The sequence below is a fragment of the Danio rerio genome, chromosome 2, assembly GCF_049306965.1.
Source record: "Danio rerio strain Tuebingen ecotype United States chromosome 2, GRCz12tu, whole genome shotgun sequence".
Classification (NCBI taxonomy): domain Eukaryota; kingdom Metazoa; phylum Chordata; class Actinopteri; order Cypriniformes; family Danionidae; genus Danio; species Danio rerio.
The window spans coordinates 27,907,463-27,934,676 of NC_133177.1; the positions used below are offsets into that span (position 1 = coordinate 27,907,463).

Sequence of the window (27,214 nt, forward strand, 5' to 3'; positions counted from 1 at the left end):
AACAATCTCTGGGCTTGCTGCATCACAAATACCTCAATTTTAACAGTTTATAAAAAAATAATCAGTTTCTGGCCATCAGATATTAGGCAGGAACCTATATATTGCAATTGTGATTTTCGAAAGTATTAAAGCGCTTTGTAAACGCTTATTATTAACATTTCATGAGTCTCCCCATATAGTTTGACAGAGGGCTTGGACCCGGATGCTGCTTCGTGTGACGTCACACTTAACAAGCGGATTATCTAAGAAGTTTTCAAAGTGTTTTTACAAAATGGTTGTTTTTTCTGAAGTGATTTCTTATTTGTGGGTACGGTATGCTCTGCGCACACATTTATGTTTATAAAAATAATCATACCACACATTGGATGGATTTTAATAACTCTGATGTGCTTGAATCGTGCACCTGTTTTGCCCTCAGGACTTGGTTTTGGCAGATATTCAATAATAAATAAATAGTAAATTTGACATATTAATAATTTCTTACATTTCTATAGCGCTTTTCTGGACACTCAAAACGCTGTACACATCTTTTTTACATTTTTCTCCTTATCCACTCTCAGACTTGAAAATTCTGTCATCATTTACATATTATCATGCCACTCCAAAGCTGTGTGTCTTCACTGCCAGCTTTATCCAGTAACACAGGCTTGTCTCATAGATTAGGTGAAACTTTGCATGGCTCCAAATATTAGCTGGATAAATGTGGCAATTTCGTGTGAGTGCCGACCTGTCCTTGTGACTAGAATCTGTGCATTTATAAGATCTAAAAATTATCCACCACCCTGTCCCCAGCTGTTTAGATGACTATTTCAAGAGGCCTCTGTTGTATTGTTGACTAATTAGATTAACTGGCCTATCAACTTTCATTGTTACTTTAGGCCCATAGCGAACGGAGAATAAGTGTTTGATTTCTGGAGACGGAGAATGATAAATGGCTACCAGGTGAGAAGGCAGTAGGAACGCAAAAGGCAGACCACAGGGACGTAGTAATGGAAAAATAAATATAGTCTATTTAAAGGCCTTGTAATTGCAATGAGCATGTCCTAAATCAACGGGCAAGGACCCAAATGTGGGCAAATCCACTCTAATAGCGCAAAAGTTGCTGCAGTCAACCTATTTAATGCCAAATTCTTTCATTTATTCATTTTCCTTTGGCTTATTTCCTTATTTATCATGGTTCGCCACAGCAGAATGAACCACCAACTATTCCAGCATATGTTTTACACAGTGGATGCCCTCATACACTCTCCCATTCCCACATGCACTCATACACTACAGCCAATTTCGTTTATTCAACTCACCTATAGCTTATGTCTTTGAAAACCCACGCAAAGACAGGGAGAACGCGAAAACTCAGGGCTCGAACCAGTTACCTCCTTGCTGTGAGGTGACAGCACTACCCACTGAGCCACCGTGCCGCAGCTTATTCCCAATTTTATTTTTGAAATTTGATAATATACATTTTTATTCTTAGACCTCCCTAACACACAACCTTTGATACTATGTTGGTTTAGGTTTTATACCTGTTCTCAATAGTGACCTTTGGGCTTTTTTTTTTTTTACTTTTATCTGTGCACATTGATGGGTTAAATGCAGAGTACAGATTAAAGTATGGGTCACCAAACTTGTCCACATCACTTTCATTTTCAATGGATTAAATGAATAATAAATTGATTGATAATATGATAAATTGGTTATAAACTATGAATTAGTAACTAATTAATTGTGACCATTAGCAAATTTCCACCTCTTTTATATTTTTGTTGTGTGAGCAGGGAGTATGTAAACTGACCCGATCATGTGACATTGAAACATTTAAATCAAAACTGTAAATTTTGTCATTTAAAGGTTGAATTTGTTACTCATGCAAGTCTATGACATTACTTTTAAAGCTTTCAGAAATTAAAAACAAAAACAAAAAGACACAGTAATATACAGTATGTGATCAAGTTTGTTGTCACTCATTTGTCTGAGTTCTCTTTCATTTATTTGTTCCCTCACTATGAAAGTCAACAGGGTCTAAACATTTTATATTGGACACCATTGACTTTCACAGCGGGGAAGGGAAAAAAGCTCAGCTTGGGCTGATTTTTGCTGTTTATTCTGACGAACCCCTTGCCCAAAGAGCACTGACACATTATTTAAGCTACCCCTGAGCACTTTTTTTTATTATTGATTCTCAAAATATCTTCTTTTGAGTTCCTCAGGAAAAACGTGACAAAACATCTGCTTTTGAATGCTAAAAAGGTTTGGAAGCCACACATGATCAGTAAAGGATGACAGAACTTTCACTTTTGGGTGAACCATCCATTTAAAAAAAGCACTTTTTGAAATTATGATTTCATTTCAAACATTTTTCTTGATTGTTTTTTTTTTTATAAGCTGTACCACTATCTTATCATGACGCGACAACATTAGACATCTAGAAAACATTACAATCATATGTTCAGACTGCACTGAAGTACATTAGTGTTGCATGAGGACTGCCCGTAAAATGGGGGAAGATTAACACTCCTTTTTAACTACTCCTGCTCTCACAACCAACAAACATTTGTATAGGAACAGACAATGTTTTTGGTGGTATATGCATGTATAAAAGTGCATAAATAAATATAGGTATATATTAAATAAAAAATAAAAAAAGCAACAGGCATGTACGATGAGAGGAGGTGCATCTACAGGCAATGAAATGGAAGAATGCATGACTGAACGTTAAGGGACCTTTGTAGTGTCACATTCTCTCATATAGAGCCTAAAAAACCGGAATTACTGAGGTGTGAGTAAACTATCCTAAGAAATGATGGGCTGCTTGTTCAGAAGCTTGATTCTTTAGACATTGCAGCACTGCTTCCCCATATATTTTTTTCTTTTCTCCTCAAATCATGCTGTGGCAACATTTTCAGCAATCTGGGCTTTGAGAAACATGGTCAAGTGTCCCCCAGACGTGCTGCTGCACTCCCTTTTAAATCAAACGGATCTCATATGACGAAAACTGAACACTGTATACCTAAAGATTACAGCCTGTCCATCCGGAAAGCGTCTTCTGTCGCCGGGTCGGTCAGTACCATATCTGGATCGTTGAGCATGTGCAGGCCATCCAGCGTCAGCGGGTCAATTTTCAGCTCATCCAGCGGGAACTGCGAGTCTGCGTCAAAGCTCACGTCACCTGTCAGAGAGTTGGAGAACTCTTTGGATATGCTCTGAGGAGACTCTCCTGTAACTATAAGACGAGTTTCATATCATGCTAAACTTGGAGAGGGTCCTCTAGACTCCACGGCAGCTTCGTCAGCATGTGCACAACAAAAGGTACATGCAATATTATGCAATCTCTCCGCAGGGTGGGTGCAATACCTGTGAGGATGATGTTGGGGATGTTTCCATGGCTGCTGTAACCTAGCTGCTGCGCGTCCTGCAGGTTGCCGTGGCTGCCGGTGAGGTTGAGCATCGCAGCCTGAGAGTAGTTGAGAGTTGATCCCTCGCTGAACAGACTGCTGGAGCTGATGGGGTTCTCCATCATGTTGAACTGCTCCAGCTGAAACGGTCAAAACAAGTGCGATGACTAGACAGATGTGGCAATCAAACGAAAGAGAAATGCATTTCTATTGTAAACAGGGTTCCTGTTCCAAAGCCTGGTTTATACTTGATGCGTTCGCTAGTTCGCTTGAGTGCGTGTGGCAAATGTAACATCATCACTGTGTTTGCAATGGTTCGCTTTGAGTTTGCGTGACATCATTTCGACTGGCGGAGTGCACTACATTTTTTGAAACTCAAGTGGTCAGTTTGCGCGGTGAGGCATTTCAGTTGAGTTGAATATGAATCACTTTGAAGAAATTTTGTCTGAAACATGCGTGATCATAGGGATAACCAGATGACCAATAATTATTGGCTAGAAAAAGCAACAGGAGGAAACTTTTTGTACAAGTTTGGAAAAACCTGAGTGATACGTTTGCAACCCAAGATAAGTTAGCAACCCATGTTCTGTTGTCATTGATATTTAATAGGTATTTATATATTTAATAGATATTTAATATATCGACCTTTTAACAGGTAAAACTATCCGAGATATGAACAAAAGCAAGTGATGCATCAAAGTTTGATTTTAAAAATCTTGAATGGTTATGAAAATCTTTATAATCATTCAAATAAATTCAAACAAAATATAAAAATAATTAGTTTCAAAATCTTGTAAGATATTAATCATTTATATTTATATATTTTGTATATACCTATGGGTTTTAATGATATGGTGTACTTCTGGAAACGTTCTACTTCTCTGTTTATGCGTCTGACTGTACAGCGAGTTTCTTTTGACTGGCTCCTGTCATTTTAAAGTATATCACAACGGCAAATGCATCAACTATAAAAGCCTCATCTGTTTCGCGAGGTGCTGTCAGCAGAGGTCCATGATGCAGCACCAGGAGAAAGTTTAAATCAGCCTAAATCTAAATGTCATTTTAAAAAACATTCAATGCCGAAAGTTAATTCCCTGATTTTAATGACTAAAGACCCACATTTCCATGACCTATAAAAAACAAACAAACAAAAAAAAAACAAGCAGCTGTTACCAGAGGTGGGTCGTATTACAAACTACGAATTACATTTACTTACAATTTCTGAGTAATTTGTACTTTTAAAGTACATTTAAATATGTGTATTTATACTCAAGTAAATAAGTAGTGAAAAAACTTTACTTTTACTTCACTACATTTGCCACCGTTCTGTCATTAATGTCAAATGGTTATATATATATATATATATATATATATATATATATATATATATATATATATATATATATATATATATATATATGTATGTATTTGGGGTGTCAAAATGAATTGTTTCTTCAATGCACTGCGATGCAGATGTGAACAATTCGGTATCGGTTCAGTAATAATCATAACCGGCTATTATGTAGTGACATAAATTATCTCATATGTGTTATATGGCGGACCGCGTGTAATTAAATTGCTCCAACTACTTTAAAAGCAGATAACTATGCACAATTCACTGCTTGTGAGTTTGCTGGACAGTCTTTTACTGACAGGGGAGTATATCAGAACCCAGTTAGGAAAAAAATGAAAGCTGTAAACTCTCTCACTCTCTGTGGCCACTTTGACCTGCTGGCATGTTTGTGAGGTAACGTTTTATCTCCTCTTACGGCTATTGTACACAACAATAACATTACTTGAGGATCCTCCACTGAGTCGTTGTCTTTAATGAATCAGTTAATCGCCCCGGCCGTTTAACATCAATGTCCATGTCACTGTTTGCTGAAAAGCACCAGAGCCGTGCTGTCCATTAGAGCCGATTGCAACCTTTTTGTTGAGCGCGTGATCAATCATAGGCCTTTAAGAACCCACTCAACAAAGCTCAACAAGCAAGCAGGATAAGATTTACATTTGTTTATTTGCCATAAATGCTCATGTTGTTTTGTGCAAGTACTTTAGTTTTGTTTGATGCATTCAAAAGAGTGATTTCTTTGAGCAGGTAAATTTAAAGATACACTACATACATCTGACTGCTTGTATTAAATAACAAACTTGTATTACAAATAATATATAAATAAATTAATTGAATTATTGTGTAGATAAGTAAAATATCAAACTGTTTATGGAAATGCATCGTGATGCAGAGATATCGAATTGAACTGAATCGATGGCATGATTATCAAAACTGAACAGAACCGTGGGACCAGTGTAGGTTCACACCGCTAATATATTTTTAAAAATCAAATTATTTGTACAAGTTGTGCGAGGTGCCGCATTGGAAAGGATGCTATAGAGACGCATCCCCTGCTTTCCTTTAACGTGCGTGCCTGTAATGGGAAGATGATGGCTAAGAGGAAGACTTTTAATGTCTGAAATAGACCTTTTTTTAAATTCCATGATATTCCAGAAACTCCATGACCTGTAGGAACCCTGTGTTAAAACGAAGATCTGAATAATGCATTTGTCTATTACTGTGAACAAAGAAATTGTGCATTTCACACAGGTTTTAAATGTAGCAATTACATTTATTTTAGTCTTTGGAATTATAAGGCTGCAACATAAAAGATTAAATTATAAATACATTCTGGGTGTTTCGTAGATATTTATGTTTAGTTATGGAATATAGATTAAAAACAAAATCACATATTGTTGGTCAAAAAATAAGAAAAATAAAACTTAAATTTTGCCAGAAATATCAGATATCTAGGCAATTGAAAAAACAACATTAAATGAATAGTTCTCCCAAAAATACATTCCTCTCCATTTACTCTGAAATTTTCTTAGTTTCTTTCTTGTTGAAAACAAAAGCAAGGTGTTCTGAAGAAAAGCAAAAAGCAGCCACAGAATACTATAGCAGCAAAAAATACTATAGAAGTCAATGGCTGTTTTTTTGTCTCGTTCAAAATCCTTCATATACCATCCTTTGTGTTTCACAGAAGAAAGAAACTCAAACAGGTTTTGAACAAGTAGAGAATGGCTAATAAGTGATGGCTTCCCTTTAAGCAGCACAACTGTTTCACACATTAATAATAACAATAGGAACTGGGGTCTTTTTTTTTTTTTTTTTTAAATATAAGCATAATGACTTAAAAGTGAAACTAAATTAAGGTGATATGTTGAAATATCAGCTTTGGCACCACAGGAATAAATTTTTCAAATGTATCACACTGTACTACAATAAACATTATTATAAAATGTTTTGACTTCTGCCAATAAGCTATATTTATATCACTGAAATGAAAATAAAAAAGTTTTTAATGCATTTTAAAAACAAATGGTGGGAAAAGCATGCCTTTGTTGTATTAGAAAAGGTAGAGAAACATGACACCTCTATGTCCCAGTATGACTCTTTTGTGTCATACAGTGAGTACGTGCATTTTTCACGGTGCCACTACCAGGCCCGGATTGGCTAATCGGGAGGACCGGGAGAATTCCCGGTGGGCCGGTCCGTTTTTTGGCCGCGAGGGCCGGTGTCCCTAGTTCCAGAATCTGTTGCTCTCAGCAGTCACACTTTTTAAAAATAATTTATTTATTTACTTGACCACAGCCTTCTTATTCTTTATTTTACCGCAGCTCTGCTTTTTTTATCTATTTTCTCGTAGCCTCGTGAGCAGCCTGCAGGTTAATGATGATATAATTAGATAAGTCACCATTAGACACACAGCTGTTGTGGTACAGTGGTTAGTACGTTAGTTTATGACGCGGCCAACCTGGGTTCGGTCCTTGTCTAAGTAACAATTTTTTTTTTTTTTCATTTTTATTGTTAAGACATAATACTGTAAGGGTTGTTGAACATTGAAGTTCTAAATGAGCTGTTTTCTCAAAAAAAGACGTTATAGTGTAATTAGAAACTGAATTGGAAATTACCTTATTTTAATATAGTCAGTGGTGAACTGAGGTGGGCCGGTCTGAGGCTTGAAACTCCAGGGCTGAAAAAGAGTCCCACTCCGGCCCTGGCCACTACAGTGGAATAGTTGACAGAAAACCCAGCATCTGTCATCTCAAAGCCTACAGCTGCCCTCTAGTGGCTTGTACGTGTAAGGACACGATTTTGAGGGACGTAAACAATAACAATGGTCCTAGGGTATTTCCTGTTGTACATTTTTCATTTTCATAGCTTCTGAGAATCCCAAAAGGTATACATATTGATACATAATGTTATGGCAGCTGTTTAAACGTTACATTATGATTGAATCGCTACTTGTTACTGTTATGAAATGGTTTGACAACAAGCCGGAAATGTTCATGGGCCAACGCCACAACCACGTTGAAATGATCTACATTTCGAAGAACAGAAAGAACTGAGCTCCAATTTAATCTGCATGTGACAGACATGTCAAAACAAAGATTGTAGAATAGTTCACCTGCTGGGACAAAGCGCTGGTCTGCCGAGGAGAGAGCTGCTGGTCATAAAAGGCATCACCAAATACACTTCCGAGAATGGACGAGTGCTGAAACAAGAACATATTAGAAATGACCATTCATGAAGATGAGCATGACTATAACACAGCCCTTAATGAAACATATTCAGCCTATGAGAGGATCTAAGTTGGTCATGTCATGAAATTCAAAATTATAACTACGTTATTAGTATGTTTGACAAAGACATTTTTGGCTCAGTTGGAACACAAAAATGTTGCCCTGTACATAAATGCAACATCTTATCAAAGCAACAGATGAGCAAAGACCTAAACATCTCAGGAATCCCACACTGAATATCACTACAGTCGTATTTTCTACCTGAAATGTTGATTATCATTTTGAAATGGCTTTCAAGAAAACGAAGCTTAACACCATCCTTTCAACTCTATAAGTTTGTGTACTCCATTGAACTATATTGTGATGTGACTATATTTACTATTGTTAAATAACTACTGCTGTGACACAAAATAATAACTCCTATTGATTTTCAAGCATCCAGTAATTTTGTTTTAATTTCTGTGAGCAAATTGGTATAGGGTTGGGTACTGAAACCAGTTGACATAAATAACCAGAGCCTGTGAGAAACATAAATCTTTATATGAAAAAATCAACGGGCTAAATTTTAAATCAGTAACCAGCAAGAAAAATAAACGTTATTTGGAAACGTTATTTAAACGTTATAACACTTTAAAATAATGGTCCATTAGTTCATGTTAATGTATTTACTAACATAAACAAACAATTAGTAATACATTCATTACTGTATTTATTCATCTTCGTTAACGTTAGTTAATGTTATTTAAGTTAAATAAGGTTGATTATATTAGTTAAGACAACTCACAGTGAAATAACTAATGTTAACAAGCACAGCTTTGTATTTTAAGAATGCATTAGTTAATGTTAAACTATGATTTATAAATCATTTGTAAGTCGCTTTGGATAAAAGTGTCTGCTAAATGACTAAATGTAAATGCTTTACAAGATTATACATACTTATTGTTAGCAAATAGTCAGTTTTTCTACCTATTCATGTGATGCAGTCGTTTTAACACTACTTTATGTCGATATTGGACTACCGTGATGTTATCTATATGCATGCATTGGATACTGTTTACCATGGTGCACTAAGATTTATAACTAATTTGAAATCCCTTACTCATCATTGCATGTTGTATACTAAAGAAGGTTGGTCTGTCTTTGTCCATTTGTAGGTTAAAGCATTGGCATCTCTTTGTTTACAAATCTATACTGGGTTTACTCCCATCATATCTACAGAATTATATTTGTTAAAAAACTGTCCTTAGCCATGTCCTTTGGTCACATGATATTTATTTACTGTTTGCTCCTAAAGTGCAGACTGAGATGCGGAAAAACAGCTTTTAAATACGCAGCACCATTTGCATGGAATAATTTACAAACAAGGTTGCAGTTTAAAGAGTTGATTTTGACACTAAATGCTTTTAAAAAGGGTATATTTGATTTAGAAATTGAAACACAGGCTTGTAGATGTTTTAAATAGTTTGTTTGTCAATGTGTAATTCATGATTTGTTGTCTGTTGGACCCATGTGAGATGTATACTGCCTAATTTTGGCCAGGACGCTCTTGTAAGAGATTTTTTTTTTTTTTTATAATTATTTTTTCGTGGTTTTTCGGGGTTTTTCACCCCGGACAGTAGAGAGTATCGACAGGAAAGCATGGGGAGCAGAGAGAGTGGAAGGATCGGCATAGGACCGCGAGGCGGAATCGAACCCGGGTCGCCGGGAGCACCGGAGTGCATGTGTCGACACACCAACCACTACACCACCGGCGCCGACTCTTGTAAGAGATTTTTAATCTCGATGTGTCTTTCCTGGTCAAATAATAATAATAATATTAATAATAACTACTTAGTTCGTCCACAAGATGTCAGCCCTGAACCAGGCTATTGTTTGTTTCACAGTCAGAAAAGAAACTAAGACATGACAACAAGAATAGTGAAGACAACAATAATGAAAATCAGCAGCATTTTTTCCTCATGCAGACCACTTTTTTTTCTGTTGACATCTCAAAAATGCCAAAAGCATAGCGAGGTGCTTCTGAGCACAAATTTTATGATGGACAAGTGCACCTAAACAATCTCCAGACATGTAATTTGTCAAGTGTCGTATTTTCCCAGTGGAAGTGAATATGATCATATTTATGCAAACTAATGACTGAATTTTGAAGCTGTTTTTTAATTATTTTTGTATATATCTAACACAATGTCACAACAATACATAACTTTTTGTTTTAGTGGCTATTTTGTAATAATTCATAAGATCTATTTCAAACAATTTAGTACGATTTGCTCATCACCCAATGACTGTTGGATTTAGGGGTGAGGTATGGTGCCTCGCTTCCTCTTTAAAATCGTACAATTGAACAAATTTGTACGAATTAAGCACTTAACTGACAAAACGTAAATTCCTTACGTTTTCTCATGAGATCAGGCTGATATATCAGTTCATCCAGTGGTATAATTAATAGATAAATTTAGCACTGGTTTCACTACAAACTTAATCAATACCCAACCCTAAATTTGAATGTGCAAAACTGTTTAGTAATCTGTTTTTACTCATGAACAAAAACCTACAGTATATAAATCTGTTCAGCATTACATGTTTCAGCCTTTTCAGAACATATGGAATAAACTACCTACATAATATGGACATTTTTTATCTTATCATTATGATTGATGTGGACGAACAGACTTTCGATGATGTCACAGAAATCTCTCATATCTGATTACAAACATCTTCATTTGAAGTGCTCTGAAGAAAAGATGAGAACAATATGAAGGCGAGTAAATGATGAAAACATTCATTTAGGGGTGAACAAACCTATTCATCTTTCAAAGGAGCATCGTTTCACGTCATACTACCACAACCAGCAACTCGGCTCAAAACGCACAATATGCACATGATCCAGTGAAAGGATGTGTAACAGCAATGAGTACGGCATACAGTACATTTAAACTGGCCTGCATCGCTCCTCAGCATGATACACACAGAGAACGACTACGTGGTGCTCAGACACACAGCGAAGCAGCCAGGGGTCAGAGAGAGAGAGAGACTGGGGGGGACACGACTAGACTGGGACACACAGAGCGGGCTAAAGGGACAGGCTCCAGATCGGCTCCAAACAAAACAAACTACAGGGAGGAAGCAGCGGCTGCTGGATTCGCCCTTACTTGAGGCGAGCCCCCTGGAGAGAAGCCTTGATTGGAGACCGGAGAGGTTGGAGACTGATTGGCCGAAGACCCCACCCTACAGCGGTACTGCTGGAGGGAAGCAGCCTACATGGGACAACACCAAGTTAGACCAACAGAGCCCCTGTAGGGGACCTCGGACTCCTGCGTCTCTCAGGTTAGTCAAGGAACAGATTACTACAGTGTCTCTGATTACTCTGCCATATAAACTGTGCAGCTGTGCAGGATGACTGTGCTGTTATTATTAGACTGCTGACTCTTTATAAAAAGAAATATATGTATTGTATATATGTATTTGTTGATCATCTTTTTTCTAGAAAGTATTGGTAACTCTTCATTAGGGTAATGTGAAGATGTTGGAGGTGTTTAAAACTGAACAAGCAGGGAATTTAAAAAGGAAAGAGTTTTTTATTTACACTACCAGTCAAAAGTCTGGACTTTGAATTGTGTTTTAGATAATATAATTATTAATTATTATTATTATTATTATTTTGATCTAAATTTAATATGCAGCATTTCTGCTGAATGATTTTGGTGTTTTTAAATTAACAAATCTTACTGACTCCATACACCACATCACAAAAGTCTTGTCGCCTATCCAGGTTTTAGAAAGAACAAATAATAACTTGACTTCTACTTGATCATTTGGTATCAAAAGTGGTTTATAGGAAAGGCAAAGCCTCTAGATTACACTTATTTTACCAAAATAAAATATGAACATGTCTTGATTAAGAATTTTTAATTAGAACAGTAAGGTTTGACTTTGCTTAGACAAAAGTGTTGTCACTTAACAAAAATAATGTACAGTGTAAAATATAAAGTCATGGTGCAGTGGAAAAATAATTAATATTGTGTATGACTTGGAGGACTGCATCTTTACATCTCTGCAATGACTCAAATAACTCATTAATAAAATCATCTGGAATGGCAAAGAAAGCATTCTTGCAGGACTCCCAGAGTTCATCAAGATTCTTTGTGTTTATCTTCAATGCCTCCTCCTTCATCTTACCCCAGACATGCTCAATAATGTTCATGTCCGGTGACTGGGTTGGCCAATTTTGGAGCACCTTGACCTTCTTTGCTTTCAGAAACTTGGATGTGGAGGCTAGAATGAGAAGGAGTGCTATCCTGCTGAAGAATTTGCCCTCCAAACCATGCTTTTTCCTTCACCAAACTTGACTGATTTCTGTAAGAATATTGGGTCCATGTGGGTTCCAATAGGTCTTCTGCAGTATTTGTGATGATTGGGATGCAGCTCAACAGACGATTGATCTAAAAAAAAATCTACCTGACACTATCTGACATTTTTCCAAATGATCAACTTGAAGTCAAGTTATTATTTGTTGCTTTTACAACTGGAATCGACGACAAGACTTTTGTCAGGCAGTGCACTTCTGTACACTTTTATATTGTTTTCTTTTTTTTAAAGGATAAGGACAAAAAACAATGGTGAATGGTTACATTTGTGTAATTCAAATTAATGCCTTAACCATCAGTAAAAGGAAACAGTCACATTACAAAGTTGCAACTTTAGTTCTCAAAATTCCTAAAAATACTCATTTGAAGCTATGTCTCACAGTCAACATTGGGTGTAATCAGTTACAAACTAACTAGTTACTGTAATTAAACTACTAGCACAGTGAAGAATGTAAAGGATTGGATTACTGTTCATTTTAGGTCACTTAATTAGTTACTTATAATGTACACTGCATGAAATACTGTAAATAAATTTAACATTTCTGAATGAATCAATTCAGAGAAGCAAAATCAACAGGGTTTCCACACTATGGATTTAAACTATTATAAATAATACAAACTTTATCAATAACAGTACCAGTGAATAGTACAAGCATTGAATTCAGCACATTTTATTAAAGTTTTTTTAAACATGACTATTTAAAACAGTAATTTGTTTTGAAAATGACACATTCAAAATATTCTTTTTAATATTAAGTGTAAGTGAAATGTTAAGTACAGCAAGATGTTTCATGGCGCTACATATGCTGGGGGAATTAAGACAAGTCCTTTAATCTGCCGTTCATGAAAGAGTGGGAACATTGAATCAATTCATTTTTTGTTATTTAGATATTTAGAACACTAATTATACTTTTCTACTAAAAAAGGCCACATTTGTCAAGAAATTAGACAAGCTTAAACAATGAATTTGTCAGAAATTAGTTTAATGACAATATACAATATGTGTGAAATATATATTGTGTCACTACTAATAAACCTTTCAGGTTTTCGATATATATAATGTTCCAAAACTCATAAACTCTTCCCAATTTTGCTGAATGATTCTCATTCATTAACTAAAGAATGCTGTTTGTTATTAAAATGCTTAAATATTGCTTTTTTAAAATAAAGGTAGGACCAAAGTTTGACTTTTTAAAATTTATATTGTCTTTTCTATGTGATTTATTCCTTATTTTAAGCAATACTAAGTCACGTGATTAAATTCCTTAAGCAATTAAATAAGTACAACTAGAACACAAATTAATAAATTACATTTTGGAAGTAACTCACCCAACACTGCCCACAATCACCCATTTCATTTCTAATAAATTCCAAAAACATAAGCATATATCCCAAAGCATTTGACTGGTATTGTATTCGTTATCATTTAGAAAAGGAGTTAACCTCTTAGTGCCCTGTATGCTCTGACTGACAGTTGGCCATACCGAGATCTAAAAAATTCCACTGCAAGTGTTGAGATGTAATCTTACCGTATTGATATCGATGCCCACAGAGGTTTGCGTCTGGCTGGAGGAGACGACTGGCAACGGAGGAAGCCCACCTCCCCCCTGTGTCTGAGTGGACGGCTGGCTAAAGAAAGCATACTGAGCCAACTGCTGCTCCAGGGTCATGGCGTCTATCGTCACTGCCTGTCAAACACAGATTCAGATTGACAGACTATTAACAGCTGAGACAGAAATGCTGCTTTTGTGGAACTAGAGCTGGGTACTGATTCAGAGGACCCGATTCGATTAGATTCTGATTCACAAGCTCTCAATATAATTCTTAATTCGGTACAATAAAATAAAATTGACTCAAATGAAATTGATATTCCTAAAAATTATCCATGAACGCTTTATTTCGATTGCATGACTACTTTAAAACAGGAAACCTCACTTTCACATGAATCGAATAAGCAGTCATGATATAAAATGGTCAAAGAACATTTGAACAAAATGAGGTGATCGAGCGTTTGCTGTTGCTGGTCCTAAACTCTGGAACAGTCTCCCGATTCACATTAGACTTTCCCCCTCCATCTCTGTGTTTAAGTCTGTTTTAAAGACCTATCTATTTTCTCTCGCTTTTAATACTCCTTGATCACTGTTTTATTGCTCTTATCTGTTAAATGCTTATTTTATATTCTGCTTTTTAGCACTCCTATGTACAGCACTTTGGTCACCTTGGTTATTTTTAAATGTGCTCTATAAATAAATATTGTATTGTATTGTAAAGAAAATGGGCTCCTATTGACAGTTTTCACATGACGTCACACAATTAAGGGAACGCCACCCTGGTGGGCAAAAAATACTGTCTTTCACTGACTGTAAAATCATGTGCTTACCCAAAAAGCAGAATAATTGTAGTGCAATAACATAAAACATTACTAACCGATGAGGAGACATGTCTGGGCTGTGCTTCTTCAGAAATTCCTTCATAGAAAGAACATTTTTTAAGCAAAGTTATTGATTTGTGCCTAATGGTAGCATCATTGACCCATAGCATGGTACCAATAACTGTCAGTAGATTTATAACACACAGTTTAAACAGTTTCTATTCTAACTTGCAGGTTAAGTGCAATTTAAGTTTAACACCGTCACCAATGACTAAATTGCTGAGGAAAATCCAAAACATACATACAGATATTGCTGAATAGTAGCTCTGATGATTTTAAATTGACTGAAAATGGCTGCGGGTACATTTTGGATCGCCCAAAATGTAGAGTTTGTGATCATATCTCTATTTTGTTCTCTTAATATGCGAGCCGAATATTCGTAGCTTAAAACAGATAAAAATATCTAAAAGTTTCTATGGAATCCCAATGAAGCTGCCATTACAGCCAACTGTCTTTTGCCCGCCAGGTCTCCATACAGGTCACATGACTGAAAACTATCAATTGTGATGCACACATTTCCTAACATAAAAGCCAGGCCCATCAGGGGAAAAAACAATCCAACCCTCTCCATTGACTTTCTATTAAAGGAAGCTGCCTCCTTGTCATTTCTGACTTTTAATATAAAACTGAACAGGATCTAAAATCTGCTATGTAACAAGACATACAGTAAACAAGTTAAAAGAAACTAAAACTATGCTTTATCAGAATGTGGAACAAAGGTGATTTAAGTGACTTTAAACTTGGCATGGTTGTTGGTGCCAGACGGTCTGGTCTGAGTATTTTAGAAACTGCTGATCTACTGGGATTTTTATGCACAACCATCTCTAGGATTTACAGAGAATAGTCCGAAAAAGAGAAAATATCGAGTGAGCGGCAGTCGACTCTAAATAATGTGTGTTTAAGGACACAAAAGTGGATGCAGGTAATAAAGTAAAATAAGATGTAGCTTACTATTATGGCAGTATTCAAAAGCCTCATTCACACTATGAGCGGCGAGCAACCGTTTATTTCAATGGAGAGTGAGCGACTTCCAGCGACCTCTGTTCATGTTAGTGTCAGCGACCGTTGGCGACGAAGTGGGTGTGTCGAACGATGCAACAAAGTTGAGAATTCTTTACATTTTTGCAAATGAAGAACAACTTTCATTGAGCAACAGTCAATGAGAGCACCATTAGAGCTCATGTGATCCTCTCTCAGCTCGCTGAGAGGCCGATATTATTCTCTGTGCTGAAGACCTACAAAGACCTGCGTTTGCAGCAGGTCACCACCCAGAGCGACAGGCAGTTACAAAGTTGCTGCTAATGTGATTGAGGCTTTAAGCAGATATGCAATAGTATTATATTAGCAGGTTCTGTAGCTATTACAGCCGTGTGTTACAATGAAAATCTATATAATCTAGTTTCAAATAAACAATAATGTACAGTGGAAGTCAGAATTATTAGCCCCCCCCCGAATTATTTACCCCCTGTTTATTTTTTTCCCCATTTTCTGTTTAACGGAGGGAAGATTTTTTCAACACATTTCTAAACATAATAGTTTCAATAACTAATTTCTAATGATGGACTTATTTTATTATTTCCATGATGACAGTAAATAATATTTTATTAGATATTTTTCATGACACTTCTATACAGCTTAAAGAGACATTTAAAGGATTAACTAGGTTAATTAGGTTAACTAGGCAGTTTAGGGTGATTAGGCAAGTTATTGTATATCGATGGTTTGGACTACAGAAAAAAAATAGCTTAAAGTGGCTAATAATTTCGACCTTAAAATGTTTTTTAAAAAATTGAAAACTGCTTTTATTCTAACCAAAATAAATCAAATAAAACTTTCTCCAGAAGAAAAAATATTATCAAACATACTGTGAAAATGTCCTTGCTCTGTTAAACATAATTTGGGAAAATTAAAAAAAAATAAAAATAAATTCAAAGGGGGCTAATAATTCTGACTTCAACTGTATATAACTAAAGTTATATACAAATTATATTCTTTGGTTCTTTAGAAATACAAATTAATTCAAAACTCTAGCCGGTATATTTTAACCTATTGTCAATAAGCATTTCCTGACTATCGGGCAGGGTCTCAAACGGCTAACTGGATTAACACCTATGCATCTGAATGTGTACTATTTTGTTGATGAGATTAGAGCTGGAAAAACGCAGTTTACCTGGCTGACTCCTGTACTTCCTTTGCATACTTTGTTTAGATTTGACTCCACCTCTATGTTTCACTGCCCCCCCAAAATGTATTTAAACTGAGTGCAAAGCTGCACTAGTTTAAGTTTTTGATCAACAACACAGCAACTGTGAGTTCTCATTAAAGGATTCTGCTTTGAAGATACCTGAAATATCTACTTCTTCAATTCACAACATAAAAAAAAAAACATTCAAATAATTTTTATTAAAGTATTTTTATGACGCCGTTGGATCATTTGTCAAACAAAAGGAAGCTAAGAACTGCCATAGACCAATACAGTTCAATCTCTCTATATATCTCCTCATCTCAGGTTCACATAGGGCACTGATATAATCCTTTGACATGGTTAAAAATAATGAATGCTTCTCGCCGATTACGTTTCTCTGTAGCGGGCGTATCATCAGTTCTCTTATATTACACGCTACGCTCTTCTTTGGTGTCCTTAAACACTCATTTTTAAAAAACAACAGCTTATAAAAGCTTGGTTCAGTTCATTTTAGCTTGTTTACTGTACATCTTGTCACGTAGCGGCTTTCAGAGGTTGTTCTGTTTTTTGTTACAAGTCAGAAATGACAAGAAGAAATCATTTCGGAACAGAAAGTCAGATTGTTTCCCTACACCACAATTTAGAGACACTTGGTCCCCAAGGTTAGATACAGTATACCACATATACCCACATGGATATACATAGATACTAAATAAATCAAATGAATTCTCCATATATTAATAAAGCATATTCCGCAGGGAGTATTGAATTCTTTAAATTATGAGCATAAACAGTGTATTATCAGGCTGGTGTCATTTATTATACACAGTTAATGTTTCCAAATTGCTTTCACTGTAGACCTAACAAGCTGTTTACATCATGGGTCTCAAACTCAATTCCTCGAGGGCCGCAGCTCTGCACAGTTTTGCTTTAACCCTTTCAAAACCAGCTGATCCAATTAATCAAGGTGTTCAAAAGAGTCTTGAACACCTTCATTAGTTGGACCAGCTGTGTTTGATTAGGGTTGGAGTAAAACTGTGCAGAGCTACAAGCTACAAACTACAAGATTATGCATTTTGACACTTAAGCAAGTATTTGACTTTTCCACAAAGCCATAAAAGAGAAGTAAATTTAGCACTTTAACACGCATGCTGAGGTGTCTCTTTCATTGTTATTAATTACTCATCAAACACTTACTTTTTTCATGCTCAGTCGTGTTTCTTTGCTATATTAATGTGCATAAATAAACTAAAGTTTATTTGTTTACAAAAAAACTTTAGTCTATTTTCATCATTAATACACATTACTCAGGCTTTATCCTAACATGCTCTTGCATCCCATACTTAGAAAACTGGAGAATATAGGGGAGGGGAATGGTCTGCTTTTCAAAATGAAACAGTTTTTTTTGTTGTTTTTTTAAGTTTAATAGTAGAATATATATTTTCCCCTCAGGTTTGCGTGCAGTGTTACCTGTGCTAGAGAGAGTGGAGGAGAGAGGGTGGGCGACAGCTGCTGAAGACCTGGAAGCTGCTGAGAGTCTGTGTTGAGGATCAGAGGAACTACATTCTCATGCCGGCGCTGAACTGTGGCTGTGGGCTGGCCTGATGTCACACCTCAGGAGAGAAAGCAGGTCATCACTAGACATCAGATTCGGAAGAAATGAGCTCTTATGTGAATTAGATAATGCTTTAAGACATTTATTTTGCCTTTTTTTTTTAAACAATGGCTGAATATTTGTATTTATACTTTTATTTGCCTCTTTATGATGGATAAAATCATTTGGTAACTGAATAAATGTGAATGGGTTAAATATTAGATCTTCAAAGACGAATGTTACTGAATGATTTTAAACTACATTTATGCATTTAGCGGATACCTTTTTATTCAAAGTAATTTCCCAAAGAATAGTGAAAGCAATTCCTCAAAGAGCTAACAGTATTTGTAATATACAATACTAGGTTTTAATGGGGAAACTATTTTTGAAACAGCTAAACTGTATGTCTACATATATCAAGCTCTCCCATAAATGATATGACATGTATAGAAAACACTTTTAAAATGTCATAGGCAGTTTAATAATGAATATTTTAGTTATGTTAATCTCAAAAACAATCTTCATTGCTGAAATTGTGTGAATTTGTACAGTTATCCATTAAATTACGAATATTTGTAGAAGTAGTTTGTTTGTTAATTTTGTTGGTTCAGTCTGATCCCTGAATACCATCCAGCTCCTTAAACTTCTTATATTATTAGTTACAGCTATATGTAAACATGAATCACAAAATCCATCATAAGTGTGACATTTTTGAAATTGAGATTTAGACATCAACTGAAAGCTGAATAAATAACCCTAGGTCACATAATTACAATTTCTTAAAATACACTTGACTAAAATACTGTGCATATATTCGACAGTTTGCTATAGATCAGTTCAGAGAAGCAAATTAATTGTAAATATGTAATTTTTTTTATTATTCAAATATATTTGCAGCATAACTCAATTTATTTCATATGATTACACATGCTTAAGAAATAATGAATTTAGAAGAAAATTAATGTCAATATATCATATCATGTATGAAATATGGTGTAATTATTTTTTATTTTAGAAAGTTTAACAATTCATAAATGTTAAATAAATCTAAAAGACCCAATCAAATTTGTAAAAAATCGAAGTGTTTAACTTGTGTATTTTGTATGCTTTGAGATTTGCAGTGCTCAGCATATAAGTACACCCGTCACAAATCTATCTTTTAAATTCATGTTTTTAATAGGAAGCTATCGAACATTAGATTTGTGCATATACATTAGATTAGTCAGTACTGAAGCCGAATCTGGAGCTTATCTAATAAAATAACTTAAGATAACTGTCCAAGAACTAGTACAGACAAATTTATGTTATAGAAAAATATTGAATACAAATTTTAAAAAGAGGAAAAATCAAGATGCAATCTTAAATTTAGTTCAAATTTTGTAGGTTGTAACTTATTTTTGCAATATTTTGCTTAATTTTAATATTATTATCTTTCCATTTCTAAATGTTTGGTGACTAAAATATTATTTTATTAAATATATCTGTTTAATAAATCTGTCTTGTTTAAATGCACCAAAATAAATTGCCTATATTTACTAAGAAATGGATAAAAATATACATTTTCAAAATGGGGTGCACTCAATTATGCTGAGCACTGTAAAGACATTAAGTAGCATTGAGTGAAGCAATTAAATTACTTATTGATTAAGTTACCTTTCAGACAAAGTAATTAGAAAGTAATTTTAAAACAATTTTAATGAAGTAATTAATAGTAGTTAAATAATAACTGTTTTGAAGTAATTTACCTAATACTACAGCACATGTATAAAATCTAAGCATACTCTGGGCCTCAGCCTACAAGTGGGGCTTAACAATTTGGCCAATTAGGGGCCTTTGAACTTCTGTTTTAACACTGGAACTAACAGAATTTTATTCTACTAGAATTACCATAGCAGCCATTTTGACCGTTCTCCTATAGACGTCATATTGTCACATCATATTTACATTCAAAGCTTCTATTGAGATATTAAAACTAAGCTTTGAACATCTCTCGTCATATTTAATAAAGTCACTACCCTAAAAATACAATCTTCTTGGTAATACAGCCTTTAAATGTGTAATTACATGTAGGCTACTAGACCACCAGCGAAGTCCGCACTTCACTTTCACAAGCAGAGAAGAAGGCTGTTTCGAATGCTGTTTTGAATGATATATCTGAAGTTATGAAATTTAGCTAGGCAAAAGTGGCACTTATACTTAAAGTCACATGTAAAAGTAGACATTTTGATCACTATGAAAATTACAGAAATAGGTATAAATACTGAGAGCTCTTTTGTGTTTTGTAATTTGATAAGACTACAATGTTAGAACGAAATATACACATATTTAGGAAAAGTTTGGGTGTTATAAGTGTGTGTTTTATTTCAAAGTTATAAAAATGCAAAAATTAAAAATGACTAAATCAAAATGACCACCTGGCTAGTTCTAGTGTTAATGTCTGAGGTTATGAGAATCACCTTGACCGGCAGATGTAAGGCCCATGTGAGGGTTGGCGAGGTTGCCAGTGCTGTTGGAGGCACTGAGAGAGGACGAGGAGTCCTCAGGGTCCAAAGGTGTGGGGAGAGGAGGAGGAATCTGAATGTTGGTCAGGTCTGGCAGAGAGCCGCCAGTATTGTGTGCCACTGGGATTAGAGATGCGGTAATTTCCTGATCTGGAGACGGAAATATACTGGAGAAAGGAGACGAGGGAGGTTAGAAAATGTAGGATAAACAGATCTATAATAAAAGCTCACTGTACTGATTACAATACAATAAAACAAAGCTGTTGAAAAGGAACTGATACATAAAAATCACCATTAAGTTGAAAAATTAATGCAACATCGCTTGCTTAAATGAACATTTTACTCTGCAACCTCAGAAAGATAGATGCTGCAATGTTCTTTCCATTTGTCTAAGCTCTACTTTTTAGCTACAGGCTTAGGACAATACAAAGTAACCACACTTACTTGATTCCAGGTATTTTGTTTGACTTGGGCCTTTGCGAAGTGTTCTATAAAATATGATAAATAGAGCGTGTTGATTAAATATTACATGAAAACATAGTAAATAAATTAGGGCTCCGCAATATTGGAAAAAAAACTGATATTGCAATATTTTTTTTCTGGAATACATATTTCAATATTGAATATTATTTCACCTGATGAAACAAATAGCTCTATTTGGAAAGAATATACATCATTCTACAATGATTAGGATGATTTGGCAGAGTGCATCTACATTAAACATAATAAATCAACCACAAATATTAATAAAAACAGTAGAGCAAAGCTATCAATGAAAACACTGAAAAAAAAACTTTTTTTTTCTGAGAATCTAGCAGTATTCAGGTACACAAATGGAATAATCAAATGTAAAATAACAGTGTACTTTTTATTGAGTTTGTATATATACTTAAATACAATTAATCTTTCTTAAAGTTAAAAACATTATTAGGGATGCATCAATCTGCATCAACCGATCTGATCTCGATACCAAAATTCTGAGTATCGATCAATACAGATCTGATCCCGATACTGCCGTTTTTTGTTGTTGTTTTAACATAATACAGTTTCTATAGTTCTGGTGATAAAGTCAAATAATATATCTTATTTAGTAAAAATAACAGACCTATAGGCCTACTGTATATGACAGATGGCACAATCTAACTAAACACGATGCTTGCTACAAACTATAGGCTACATTATTTAAGCATTCACTATGACAATGATATGATCTGTTGTGGTCCAGCTATTGTTTGCGATCTGCTAGTCTAACAGACTCAGCGCAACATGATTTAAAAACAGCAATGATCTCCATGTTGCAGATCAAAATGAACCCATTTAATGCAAAACTAAATGGATTTCCCCACCGATTACTTATATTAACAGAAACAATTAGTCTTGGAGAAAGTTTTTTGTGCTGTCATGAACGCGGCGCACAGTTTGAATGAATGGAGAATGATTGACAGGTGCAGCTGCAGAAAGCGTTGAAGTAAACATGAACTTAAGCACTTGAATATTCATCTGTACTTCACATTAAACTATAGAATGGCTTCAAAATATTTAGCATATAGTAGGCCTACATGACAACTTTCTAGTGCCTTTTAATAGGCTACCTTCGTGGCTTTTGTTGGCTTATAAATTACACAGAATATAGTGCACGCGCAAGATCTGATTTGGATCAGCTGGCCGATACCCGATGCAGCAAAAATATGTGGTACCGAACCGATATCCAATCGAAGTATCGGGATTGGTGCATCCCTAAACATTATAATTGCAGTTCTGCATAGTTTAGCTCCAATCACCTTCAGCTCCACCTGATTAATAGTCTCTAGTAGTCTTGAACACCTTGATTAGTTGGATAAGCTGTGTTTGATTAGGGTTGGAGCAAAACTGTACAGAGCTGCAGCCCTCTAGAAATTGAGTTTGAGACCTATGGTGTAAATGCTTACACAATCACAGGCCTTAAAAACACAAACACAATCAACTGTGGTTCCTGGTCAACTATAATCCCGCCTCAACATTGTAGATCCTCCTATATGACTACTGCAGATGATGAAACAATATATTGTGCAGTCCTAAAAGAAATGGTAAATGAAACGTACCTTTTTTTGATCCCATATCTGCTTTTGACTTTCTTTGTCCATGTCACTATCGGGGTCCCCTGTTCCTGGCATAGTGAGAAGAAGAACTATACACAGAGAGGGATGAAATCATGAACTGAAACAGGTGTGGAGAGAATTTGTAGAACAGTTTGTAGTTTTATTATATAAAATAAAATAGATATAAATTTTGCTTTTAAATAAATATAAAGAAAAATCGAATAAGCAAACCTTGTTTTGGCTGCAAATCTTGAGAACCTCCTGCAAATGCATCTTGTGGGTTTGGGTTCAAAGTGCTCTGATGCAAGGCAGAGTCTGAGTTGGTCCTGCAGAACAAGCATAAGGAAATTACTTTGAGACAAACACAATCAAAGTTATATTCAATAACATCCTGGATCTCTAATTCTCAAAGTTTCAAAAAAATGCACCCTTTCTAATAAAAGTAATTCATTTTACACCACTGAGCTAAATTTTAAACTTCATCATTTGTTTCTAGCCAATGGTGTGTGTGTTCATGTGATAGTCGAGATACGATGTATGATATTGAACAATCATAGACAAAAGCACCATTTTAAGATGTATGCCAATACAACTCACTTCTGTTTAAAATTCACTCCAAAAAGAGACATCAGTTCTCAATTAGGATGGTCTGACGGTAAGGTAATTATGGGATGACTTTAATTTTGGGGTAAACAATTGTTTTAAAGAATAACAGGAGGTAACAGCATCGACTAACTCAGTGTTTCTCAACCACGTTCCTGGAGGACCACCAACACTGCATGTTTTGAATGTCTCCTTTGTTTGTCACACCTCTTTCAGTCTTAAGCTGATGATCATGATCAGAATGTTTGGTTAAGGAGACATGGAAAATGTGCAGAGCTGGTGGGCCTTCAGGAACATGATTGAGAAACACCGACCTAACTAAAACTACAAAGTTTATATCAGACGACAACATTCAAATGCAAAAAAGAGCACATAAACAAATGTTGGAGAATTGCTAACATTAAATAGGCTAACTTAATCTTATCAAAACATCTCAGAATGTGACGTCTTCAGTATTTCCATCAAATCTTTACCTTTAATTTTTTTAATTAAATAAAAACATGAAATAATGAGAGGTGAATTTGGATGTGCTTTCATTTTAAGAGATTATAGAGGGGTATTCAATATTATTATTAAAATCATATAATAATAATGCACAATATATAATTCACATACACTCATGCTACTATTTAAAAGCTGTTTAATAAATAGAAGAGGCCTAACGGATAATTATTTACATACTGCTTTTAGCTCCTATCTGGATTACTAGACCTGCAAATATGTACAGTCTTCAGCACATGCAAATAGACAGCGTGAGTGTAAACTCTCACCTCCTCCAGCTGGTATCAGGTGGGGGTGACAGATACACAGAGGCATATGGACAGCTATCAATGTGAGATTCAACATTAAGGACTTTATAAAGTTGGAAGTGAATAGCAGAAATGTGAGTGTAAATATGCTTCTAAATGCATTGTAGCACAGAAATCCTGCCTGCATATAAGGCTATGTTTACATTTCCAACAACATTATAGCCAAAAACCAAAGACAAAAATTTTATAGCCAAAGTTTTCCCTTGGTTTTAAAAAAGCTTCACGTATCAAATGATACACTTCTATACATCTGTAAGAATGACCACAAAAAAGTAGGATCTATGCCAAGCTAATATTTAGTGCTGTAAACAGTACCTGAAGAGAAGTGAGGACATGTCTAAGGTGGCTCGGCTCTGATGTGTATGTAGATTTGGCATGAGCTTTTGGTTGTAATGTGAAGTAAATCCACACTTTGCTGAATGAAGCGTTACACAACACAACTAAGTGACTACACCATTGTTGTGTTTCTTTCCCTAAACATGTACTATGCATGCACAAGCATGCAAGTCATTTTTAAAGACTCGTTTTGAGGTGTTTACAATGACATATTTTTGATTTTGTCCAATTTGTTTTCGGTTTATGTGCTTAGAGCCACAAAAAAGCCATTGCCGTGGAAACAAACAGGCAAATGGCACTAAACAAATTCATTTATGGCTTAAAATGTTGTATAAATGGTCTCTAAGAGGAGACTAATCAAGGATATTTGACGTCCATGTTTGTCCACAGAAAGGGGTCTGCGGTGTGGCGATGTGATGCGATTCCTATCCCGATAAACCCTGTCCACTAGTCCATGGTGACGAGTCGTTCTACTTGTGTCCAGTCCAGAGTTCTGAAAAGGAGTCTGATCAAAAATAAATAAGATGAAACTCCACTGGTATTTCACAGAACTATTCATACTTGTTTTTCAGTCATCACCTGAAAGGGCAGGTCAACTCCGGTGTTTCCAATCTGATTGACATTTGGCAAAGAGCCGCCATAGTACTGTCCTCGGTTCTGACCGAGCTGTAAATACTGGGTCTTCTGTAACTGTAACTGTAAGACATCAAACAAATGACAAAGAAGTGGTATTACACATCTTTAAAATGTAAACACAATAAATTCCAAGAGTGATATTTCTCATTTACTATTGACTATAAATTGATATGTTTCTCAAGGAGACTCAGATGAATTGTTTGAATATTCAGTCATTCTAAAATCTTTCTAAACAATTTGCAGCATTGCATTTGTATCTTCACACTGCAAAAACCCATGTGTAGGCGGTATTAACAATTAAATAGCTTATTGATGAACTGCTGTTTATGTCCAGCACTTTGGTCAGTCTTGTAACTGTTTTTAAATGTGCTTTATAGATGAACTTGTCTTGAACTTGAACTGGTCCTTTCTTTGTATATTGGCTTAAAGAGATAGCTTTGTTTAGTAGTGCCAAGTTGAGTAGTGCCAAGGCCTAAATACCTTTATCATTGAACAGATTGTTTAAAGAGACAATATCTCTCTAGTACTTCACTTCAATGTTTAAAACACATCCAGCAATATTTGGCCCTGCATAAAGGTTTAATATTTAAACATAGATTATGCATATGATGCAGATTTTAAATATGGTAAAAAGGAAAATTCAAACACCAAAAAAGAGACAATAATGGAAACTAAAAGAAATTAAATTAATTAAAAATAATAATAATAATAATAATAGTAAATAATAATAAATAAAGATTCTGAAAATATGTCCAAACTGACTTAAAATAAATAATAAAGCATTATCATTCACATGTAAGCATGCATCAACATGAAAAGTAACAAAACTGTTCAGACATGAACAGACAGAAAAGTTAAACAACAGCACAGAGAAAACAGGGTCACGCTGAAATGGGTAGTATTTAGCCTGAATCCTTGGTGGGATGTTTGTAAAGTGCTGCAGGCAATGTCAGTGCAATCACAACCCTGTCGTGTCTACATATTTTGTTAGAGTCCTGAATGCATCAGTGCATTGAGCAATACTGTTAAACCGGGCAAATACACTGTTGTGCATGGTTTAATTTTCCACGCTGTGCAGGTAAACATCCATAAATCAGTTTATTCCTCCATCATCGAAAGACAGATGAGATGAATGTGCATTTGTGTATGTGTAACATAATATGCTAAATCGTGTCCAGCAGTGGATATGGCCTTGATCACAGTCCAGCTATAATGGCGAGAGACTGTAATGTGGCTGTCAAACACACATGCTCAATCCATTCACTCTCACAGACTGCAGCTGTGAGCATGGCAACTTTTATAAGGCCTCGTCGTGACCGTCTGCTTATTGTCAAATATCGCAACACTGTCCACGGCAAAGCGATCCGTTCAACAACGCTTGTGGTAAACGCGCCCAGGAGAGGGGCGTTTGTTATTGTTTACGTCCAGACAGGCGGGTTCAGTGCGTGTCGTATCAACACAAAATCTGCCCCGCACATCGGGCTGCTAATCAGTGCTGTCATAAGAGAGAAAACAGACACACTTACACGGGCCGCCCGAGTGATACTCAGGTCTTTCATCACCTCCTCGAAAGCAGCTGTCTCTTCCGCTTGCTTCTGGTTGTGTAACGCGATCTTTTCGCTGAATTTTCGCGGATTATTCGAGGTCGCCATGTTTCGCTCCTCTTGGGCTCCGCTCTGGTTCAATGAGACGCTGCTGCGTGCG

At 35.5% G+C, this 27,214-nt stretch overlaps 1 protein-coding gene across 6 annotated transcripts; it reads right to left on the reverse strand.

Moving 5' to 3' along the window:
- Positions 1-27,208, reverse strand: crtc1a (CREB regulated transcription coactivator 1a). 6 transcript variants are annotated; one of them, XM_073921296.1, is made up of 14 exons: positions 27,037-27,208; positions 25,454-25,570; positions 25,242-25,367; positions 24,500-24,561; positions 23,358-23,452; positions 23,130-23,215; positions 21,493-21,536; positions 21,004-21,215; positions 18,424-18,566; positions 13,867-14,025; positions 11,123-11,227; positions 7,856-7,942; positions 3,352-3,532; positions 1-3,166 (listed from the first exon to the last, which is right to left on the reverse strand). In XM_073921296.1, exons 1-14 carry the CDS (start codon positions 27,160-27,162, stop codon positions 3,015-3,017), a joined length of 1,695 nt encoding a protein of 564 aa, XP_073777397.1. In that variant the 5' UTR covers positions 27,163-27,208; the 3' UTR covers positions 1-3,014.
- Positions 27,209-27,214: the final 6 nt, after the last annotated feature.

Excerpts from the sequence above, each read along its gene's own strand:
- crtc1a (XM_009299199.5), bottom strand. The coding sequence starts at position 27,162 with ATGGCGACCTCGAATAATCCGCGAAAATTCAGCGAAAAGATCGCGTTA. Across the intron at positions 25,380-25,453 it reads GAGTTGACCTGCCCTTTCAG|ACTCCTTTTCAGAACTCTGG; the intron begins GTGATGACTGAA and ends ATTTTTGATCAG. Across the intron at positions 11,228-13,866 it reads TGGGCATCGATATCAATACG|GCTGCTTCCCTCCAGCAGTA; the intron begins GTAAGATTACAT and ends TGTCCCATGTAG.